Source organism: Scomber scombrus, chromosome 11 (genome assembly GCF_963691925.1).
Source record: "Scomber scombrus chromosome 11, fScoSco1.1, whole genome shotgun sequence".
Lineage (NCBI taxonomy): Eukaryota > Metazoa > Chordata > Actinopteri > Scombriformes > Scombridae > Scomber > Scomber scombrus.
Genome location: NC_084980.1, coordinates 27,873,759 through 27,883,256, shown reverse-complemented (window position 1 = coordinate 27,883,256; position 9,498 = coordinate 27,873,759). Strand labels below are relative to the sequence as shown.

The window sequence follows — 9,498 nt, the reverse complement described above, 5'->3', positions numbered from 1 at the left end:
CCTGTAATTACTCATTACTAATAATTTACTATTAATCTACCACCTGAGGACAAGAGCTACATTAATTTACAACAAAGTGGTGGAAGAGGAGTCAAAAAATATCCAAAAAGATTTCAGAATTCAATAATTGATTCCCGTGAAATTAGTATTTTAAAACCAGGTGTTAACGTTGACCTTAAGTACTGAAGCTAGATTACTTTGTTATTTAGGAGGACACCTGAATCTTAACCCAAAAAAAGCAAGTGACACTGAATGGTTTAAAATCAGGGGACCAGCTTATTGTCCCCAAATGGAACGTGAGTCCCATGAAGTCATATAAACATGAATTTACACACACATAATATCAGCTCATGGACACTTTTGTGGACATTACATAGACTTACATTAATTCCTGGAGACTTATCCTAAACCCTAACCATAACCATCACCACTGACCCAAAAAACAGCCTTTTCCCAATCAGGGACACAGCTCTTGTCCCCAATTGGACATGTGGTCCCCCGAAAGTAACCTATGACAGCACACACACACACACACACACACACACACACACACACACACACACACACACACACACACACCTGATGGCTTTGACTTAACTTTTGGGGACATTACATAGACTTACAATCATTTTCTGGAGACTGACCCTGACCATAACTATCACCACTGACCCAAAAATCTGTTTTTCCCCAATTGAGGACACAGCTTTTGTCCCCAACTGGACACGTGGTCCCCCAAAAGTAACCTATCATGCTCATGGTCACTTATGGGGACATTACATAGACTTACATTAATTTCCTGGAGACTTACCCTAACCCCTAACCATTACCATCACCACTGACCCAAAAAACTGATTTTTCTCCAATTCAGGACACAGCTTTTGTCCTCAACTAGATATGTGGTCCCCCAAAAGTATCCTATTACAGCACATACACACACCTCATGACTTTGACTTCACTTTTTGGGACATTACTCAGACTTACAATCATTTCCTGGATACTTAAGCAGTTTTTCATCAATTGAGGACCCAGCTTTTGTCCACAGCTGGACATGTGGTCCCCCTAAAGTATCCTATGACAGCGCACACATATATCAGCTCATGGTCCCTTTTGGGGACATTATAGACTTACATTCATTTTCTGGAGACTTACCCTTAACCATAATCATCACCGCTGACCCAATTGGTAAAAAGCAGGTGTTTACCAATTGAGGACACAGCTTTTGTCCCCAGTTGTACAAGCCGGCCCCAATTAACTGGTCCCCAAAAGTACCCTAAGACAGAATACACACACACACACACCTGATGACTGCATGTCCTGGTTTCCTTTTTACTGCTTACCTTAAAATGTCCCACTTTTCTTTCTTCTTTAGTTTTTTGTTTGTTTGTTTTTTGGTTCAGTTTTTTAGAAAATTGTGTCACACTGTTTCCTTACTGTACATTTGATGTAACTGTATACGTCATTTGTTCATTTTATGTTAATTAAAATCCCTTCATGAATCTGTTTTTTTTTTTCATTCTCATACATTTTGAACAGTGAGTGCATCTATGAGGCTCGGCAGTGTGAGAGCACAGCGCCATCTAGAGGAAAGTGGTGTGCTTTACAGAATGTGAAGGCTTTATTAATGAGACAAATGTGTTTATAATGTATGTTTTGAGTGTTTTCCCTTCCTCTTTTTATCCTCAGCTTTTACTTCTTTAAATACTGAATTACAAATATCTCAAAGGCTTTTATTTTACCAGAAGTGTGTTCATCTTCTCATGTTCATTTCTAGAAAGGTTTTTTTTTTTTTTTTAAAGGTAAGAAGAGAATGTAAAGAAGGGCTTGTAATGAAAGCCAACAGTAATGAATGGTTATGTACATTTCTACTATTAGGTATGCAGAATGTATGTAGTCTTATATTGGTCATGACTGTTTTTTTATCATTGGAAATAAAATTATTTGTGTTAGTTTGTGAGTTTGTACATCCTGTATCACGTCAAACTCAAAAGCTTAAATTGTGTGGATCGAGTGCGTGAAAATTGTTCCCTTCAAGTTCACAATTTTTCAAGTCTGTCTTAAAACAACTGCCTTGATCATTCCTCCTGATCATATATAATACACACAGGAAGAAAAAAAAAACACTGAAAGCAGAAAATGTTCAAACAGCACAAATGGTTTATTTTAATGTCACAGCTATAATCCACAAAACTGCGGTCAAGTCGATCCAACAGGTTTACATCTTTTTCTTTTTTTCTTTCATATCTTCTGATAACTGAGCTGTGGTGTTTGTTGTTCTACATCAACCACTTCGATCACATAAAACACTGTTAACACCAAGGAGCCACAGTTTGCTTTGGTTTTTTTAATACAAGGCTTCACAACGGCGGTGTTGATGATGATGGCCGATGCTCCGTGACGATCATGTGATCCGGTGATTCTCGCGTGATTAAAGTGTGAACGGTTAAAAAACAGATGAACGTGGCAACAGAACGGCTCAGTGTTGGTAGAAAAATGCAGTGAAACTTCTTTTTGTTTTTTTTTAATTATTAAACTGTTTCGTAAAGAAAGATAACAGTGTCGGATAAACTGGAGATCAAACGTTCACACACGCGCACGCACACACACAGCTTTAGATTTACTTCACATAATAAAGAAGATATTTAGTCATTTACACCAGGGATGATGCTCTTTAAAACTCAGAAGAACATGTTAATCTGCTCCCATTTCTTTCAGGACGTTTGGAGAAGAGCAACAGCGAGGTCTTTTAATTTATTTGTTTTTTCCTAATATAAATAACAGCTAATGTGAGATTCTTTTAATTATTTATCAGTATAATCTAGTCAGTAGTAGCGTTACACTCATATTTTACGTCCAAGAAACCAAAAACTAGGCATTACAGCAGTCACCCCTGGTATAAATGAGAAAATAATGTTTTATATGAATGTAAAAACCTTTTGCTGACAGATGAAACTAACGTCACCTGTCAAATTAAGCACTATAATGAATTTACACAAAAATAAAAACAAAATAAAATGTCAAGTTATATAAAGGCTAATAAAACTGCTGCAGCTGAAACACACTATACAGCCAAAACACACGGCTGCGGCTTTCTTTATATTTATATATTTATACATATATATATTACAATTTATATGATACAAACGTTAAAGTTTTAAAGTAAAAACAGAAGGTGAGGAAACACTTTACATGAGCCTTTTTTTTTTAACAAGTACTGTAGTTTAAATTATTGAAAATCTCAGTTTAAGGTGTCACATTTATATATTTCTGAGATTTGATATTTATTAGAAATACTACTTAAAAAAAGCGACTGTAAAGTGTTACCAAATATAAACACACATATAAACAAGCTATGGGTAGTTGTTTGGTTTTTTTTTACCCACTGTGGATAAAAATGTTTACATTTAATTCACTCTTTTTAAGTTACAAAGCTGTGAAATGCTCCAAAAATCTACAAAAGTTAGACTCATGAAGAGAAAACAATCAAGTTTGAAGTGAGTTGTGTGCTTGTTGTGACGCCGGGTTAATAACTACAGCACGCGGCGGTTGCCCCGGCAACGGCAACGGAGCCCCACGTATTATAACAATGAACATGTTTTTAGGTTTGTGTCACCAACTGACGGACACAAACAGACACGAGCGCGCACACACACACACACACGTCATTACGTCACTCGAACGCAGCTTTGGCTAACAGTGTTTTTGTGGCAGTGAGGAAGCAAAAAGCAGGCGACAGTGAACGCATCACGACACTCCTTGGTTTGTTGTTTTTTTTTTTTTTTTAAGTACCATAACAAATATAACACCGACAGGATCCAGACGACAGTGTTTCAACACTAAAGACTAAAGGGCCCTGCGATTAACTACAAAAGACGTTTTAGTTTGCTTTTTTTTAACAATCCAGTACTAAGTGTTGGTGAGACAGCAGGGCTGGGAATCAGAGGAATCAGAGGAATCAGATTCAATTTTGTTGAATTAAATCAGATTTTTACAGATATAACATGATACAGTTTGAGAGTTTTTTGCAGTTCATTCTCTACTAGAGGCTGGGCGATGAGGGCAGAATTAAATATCACGATATTTTTGACCAAATACCTCGATATCGATATTTTGACAATATTGTAGGGGCGACTATCAGTAAGAAATCAATAAGATTTTCAATAAATAATCATCAGTAATGTGGATATAATGACTAAATGGATAAAAATTACATATTTACTGTAATTCAGCCTTTAAAAGCAGGAAAAGACACTTATTCCATATCACGATGTTACGATGTTCAAAATCTAAGACGATATCTATAAATATGATAATATGGATTTATTGCCCAGCCCTTTTCTCTACATATCTGCAAAATAAAAACTTAAAGGTCTCTCATCTTAATGGGAGTTTGGTCCAGTGTTAAAGGTTAGTGTCAGAAACATCCCCATGAACAGTGTGCAGCTACTTTATGTATTTGTTTTATGTGATTGTAGGATCTATTAAATTATTTTGGCTTAAGTTTCAGTATTTAGACAAATGAGACAATCCTTTTAAAACTGGGGATATTTAGAGGCTTTAAATTTGAGCATTAAAGGTCTTTTTTTAAACTTTTAATGCCAATAAATTAATTTATGTCTCAAAACTGTTAATCCTTATTAAACCAAACAGTTTTTACTTACGATTATAGTTATTTAAGTTGCACAATTTTCTTAGTTTATTGTCATGTTTTACATGCTTCCTTCATTTTACTATTATTTTGCCGCCTATTATACATTTTAAGTCTTTAGACAAATGAGACAACCCTCTTAATAACTGGTGATAATTAGACGCTTAAGGCCTTTTTTTAACTTTTACTTTCAATAAATTAATTTATGTTTGAAAACAACATTCAAACCCACAAAATAACTTTAAATACTTCTTCTCACCCCAAATAAATACACTGTTGTCTTACAATTCTCGTCATTTAAATTGCACAATTTCATAGTTTTATGTCATGTTAATTCACAGATAGCAGCTACATGCTTTCTTCATTTTACTATTATTTTTGCCCCCTATTAAAAAAAGCTGATGTACGCTAACAGCTTTATATCCGCAGGACAGATGATTTACTTTGCGCTTCAGATACTTAACATTTAGCTGCTGATCGTGGATTTTGAATCCCTCGATGTGCTAAGTAGACATAAAAGTGAACATCATAACTTTAACATTAATATTCCAACCATAATCTGCAGGGATTTCTTTAATAACCTCTTCTGAATACAGATGAGCACTGCTTGTTTATTAAATGTTGTATAAAAGCGGGATGGGTCTAGTTCCTGGAAGTATTTTAGCAATCAATTAAAAGTCCTTTAAAACTAATACAGTACCGATAACTGTTATCACATATATATTTATATTTATCCTGTAGCTTTTCTATCTCTGCACCCAGCCCTGCTACACACATACTGTACAGAGCAGTTACAGAAACACTGAAACATCTTCTCTCCTTCCTGCAGGCTAACATGGCACAAAGCGGAGCGCTGCGAGTCTACACAGCGATCAGCCTCTAATCAATACAAACTGTCAACAGGGCAGGAGGAAGGTGACTCTCTTCTTTCTTTTTTTTAACGTTGTCTAGTAAACACACAGTAGCTGAGAGAGATCAGACCACTGAGAACCAACATATGACGAGTTAAAGGTGTAACGGACTAGACTATTAATCCATCTAAATCATCACTTATGGGCCATTAGAAGTGTATTATCTGCTGTCTGGGTGTATTTTCTTATTATTTTACCGTGTTCGGGGTGTTTTTGGGTGTGTAGCCTCCAGCCAATAACAGCACGGAGGGTGTAAAGTCGGGATTCGTAGCGTAGCAGGTCTGTGTGTGTCTAATAGTGCCTCTCAATCATCACTTATGAGCCACTACTAGTGTGTAGCAGTGCATTTATCTCGCTTCTGTCTTTATTTTCTTATTATTTTACAGTGTTTATCTTCTTTTCTGGGTGTGTAGCCTTGATTTTCACTACAGAACAAGACCATGAACGAGTCTAACACACACAAAAGCTGCAAATGCTTCTTTTTTTTTCTTCCTAAAAAAGCAACAACAGCTATTTTTTTGGGGTTGTTGGTTTTTTTTAAAGGTGCATTTCTTTCCTACTCCTGAACATCTGAACGAGAGTTGAGTTTCACCCAAAAATATGATTATCTGACATTTAAGTGAAGGTGTCACCTTAGTTATTTTGGTAGTATTGAATGTGTATTTTAAGATATTCAAACTATGAATATAAGATGCCAAAACAAGACATTTTGGTTAAAAAAATCCACTTCAACACTGTTAAAAAACAGTATAAACTAAATGGATAATCGGCCAAATACAATATAGTCTGTCTGTGTTCAGGGTTCAGATTTAAATATCAGCCTCCTTAAAATTAATCAATCATACTGAATTAAATCAGATAATCAATTTGAGACCATTTTTGTAATTTCAGAAGTAATACTGACAACAAAGATTAACTCCTGAAATGCACCGAACACTAAAAAGAAAACTGATTAAATATAAAACTAGTGGATTATTCCTTTAAAGCGTCACCCTGCCACCTTCGTCCAATCAGGAATCAGCTGTTAGTGGCACAGATTAGATTAGATTTATTTGTGTTGTAGCTTAAATATCAACGTCAAGCAGATATGTGCTCACAGGGTTTGGGTTTTTTTTGTTTGAGCATCCTTCTCTGTTATGTCTTTGTGCTTTTGTTTTTCCCATTTGTGGCACACAGGTTGTGAGTATTGGCGGTGGTGAGTTAGTGAGAGCGTGACAGATGCTCAGGCAGCGTGCACGAGTCATTTTCCCGCCTCGTTCGTCAGGCTGTGAGAGAGCAGATCAAACACTGACCTCCTGCAGGCTTTAAAAAGACGACTGTTTTTTATCCTTCATCTCAAATTACACTGAACTAAAATCAAACTTTTTTTTTTTTAAGCCTACAGCCGATTGAGTGTTTGATGCTCTGGAGGACAGACTTTAGGGTGGAGCATCACGGTTCATTTCTCCTGCAGCAGCGCCGGGATGTTGATGTTCCAGCCGATGGCCTGCCGGTCGAAGCCGCAGGTGAACAGGTTGCAGGAGTTGTTGTCCTCACACCAGGCGGAGCAGCACACCATGCGCCGGTGACCCTGCAAAACAACACATAGATAGAAGCTGGTGAAGCTCTGTAAACAACAACAAGGGTCAGTGGTTTCTACGGTAACCACTGACTTCATGGACGCAGGAATTATTTTTGTGTCCATGTGGTTTAGTCAATCTTAACCTTCGTGTCGTCCTCCCGGGTCAAATTGATCCTGTCTGTTTTGACTGTTCCTTCTGTCTGTCCTTCCTTCCTTCCTTCCTTCCTTCCTTCCTTCCTTCCTTCCTTCCTTCCTTCCTTCTTTCTTCCCTCCCTCCTTCTCTCTTTCTTTCCTCCCCCCTACCTTCCTTCTTTCCTCTGTCGTTCTTTCCTTCCTTCCTCCCTTCCTCTTTTCCTTTCTCCGTCCTTCCTTCCTTTCCTTCCTCCCTCCTACCTTCCTTCCTTCCTTCCTTTCCTTCCCGCCTTCTTCTCTCTTTCTTTCCTCCCCCCTACCTTCCTTCTTTCCTTTCTTCCTCCCTTCCCCTTTTCCTTTCTCCCTCCCTCGCTCCTACCTTCCTTCTTTCTTCCGTCCTTCCTTCCCTTCCACCCTTCTACCTTCCTTCCCTTCCTCCCTTCTTTCCTCCCTCCCTCCTTCTCTCTTTCTTTCCTCCCCCCTAACTTCCATCCTTCCTTTTTTCCTCCGTCCTTCCTTCCTTTCCTTTCCTCCTTTCCTTCCTTCCCTCCTTAGTCCTTTATCTTTCTTTCTTTCTTTCTTTTCTGCCTTCCTTTCATCCTACTTCTTGTCCTTTCTTTCTCTCCTTAGTCCTTTATCTTTCTTTCTTTTCTTTCTTTCTCTTTTCTTTCTCTCTCTCTAGGTGGATAAAATATTTAATATGTATAATTATTTTGTGGTTACACCATTTGACATTTTCAGGAGCATTCAGTCTAACTTTTAGTAACTAAAGGTTTAACTCTGACCTGTCTGTTGCTCCGTGGGAGTCGAGCCAGTCGGACTCCGGACATGTCGAACAGCCGGACCTGCCGATTGTCGTGAGGAAGAGCGATGATCTTCTGGTTCACCGAGACGCTGATCCTTAAAGAGAGAGAACGACGGTACGAAGGAAGTCAGATTCAATGCAGTACATGGTTTTATTTCTTTAAAGTATATTAATTATGATTTCTAAGATTAATTTACTGCATGTGTCTCTAAACCCCTGCTGAGTTTTTTTATGTATCTGCAGGGTTTTTGGTTTTTTAACGAGTTCTCAGACCTGTTGACGGCGGAGTCGGTGCGGATGGTTGCTATGGGCGACCTCATGTTCTTCAGGTCCCACACTTTGACGGTGCGATCGTCGCTCCCGGACACCACGTTGTCTCCCACCGTGAACACAGCAGAGGTCACCGTGCTGGAAAAACACATTCATTCAGATGTTTAAATTCTACTTGAGATATTAATATGCTTCAGAATAACCACATTTGATTTCATTTCTCAGTTTTCTATCTGTCCCTCCTCTGTTGTTCTTCTTGAGGTTTTTTTCTCCATTTTTTATCCAATCAAAGAGTTTTTTTGGGACTTTTTTTCCTTATCCACATCAAAGATCTAAAGATGGAGGATTGCTGTACAGATTGTGAAACTACCTGAGGCCAGTTTGGTGATTTATGACAGTGGGCTGATTCAGTTGACGTGACGTGTGTGTGTGTGTGTGTGTGTGTGTGTGTGTGTGTGTGTGTGTGTGTGTGTGTGTGTGTGTGTGGGACTGACTCAGTGTGTCCCTGGAACACGTTGACAGAGTGGATGGACGGGTCTCTGAAGTCCCAGAGTCTGAAGGTTGTGTCTCTGGACGAGGTGACAACCAGGCGCTGGGTGGGATGTGTGCAGCAGTGGGTCAGCTCCTGGTCGTGGCCTGGACACACACACACATACACACACACACACACACACACATACACACACACACACACACACAAACAGTCAGGAATGGAACCACCAACCTTCTGCCACAGAAGTTTATCTCTCATCTTTCTTCCTCTCTCTCCTCTCTACCCCAACCGGTCGAGGCAGATGTTCTCCCACTTTGAGTCTGGTTCTGGTTCTGAGGTTTCTTCCTGTTAAATTGAGTTTTTTCTTGCTACTGTCGCTAAGTGCTGCTAATGTGGGAATGTTGGGTCTCTTTAAAATTAAAACCTGACTAGTTCGGTTTAGACCTGCTCTATGTGTAAAGTGCCTTGAGATGACTTTGTTGTGATTTGACGCTAAATAAATAAAGATTGATTGATTGATCTTTACACATTTTATTTTTCTTCTCCCCATTTTTAATGTCTTTTTATATTTTTATTTAATTTCCAATTTAACCCCGTTAATCATATTTAAATGTCTTTTTATTTTGCCATTTCTTGCTTTTGTATCCTGTCTTGATGCATTTCATGTAAAGCGTTTTATGT

The 9,498-nt window shown here is 38.3% G+C and overlaps 1 protein-coding gene across 1 annotated transcript in view; it reads right to left on the bottom strand.

Annotated features, from left to right (window-relative positions):
• Window positions 1–2,148: 2,148 nt before the first annotated feature.
• The window catches only part of LOC133991122 (WD repeat-containing protein 37-like), a 43,898-nt gene continuing 36,548 nt past the window's right edge, over window positions 2,149–9,498 (bottom strand). Inside the window, 4 exon segments of the mRNA XM_062429592.1 lie at window positions 2,149–7,126; window positions 8,035–8,149; window positions 8,328–8,462; window positions 8,819–8,960. Of these exon segments, the coding sequence (XP_062285576.1) occupies window positions 6,995–7,126; window positions 8,035–8,149; window positions 8,328–8,462; window positions 8,819–8,960 (524 nt within the window). The 3' untranslated portion in view covers window positions 2,149–6,994.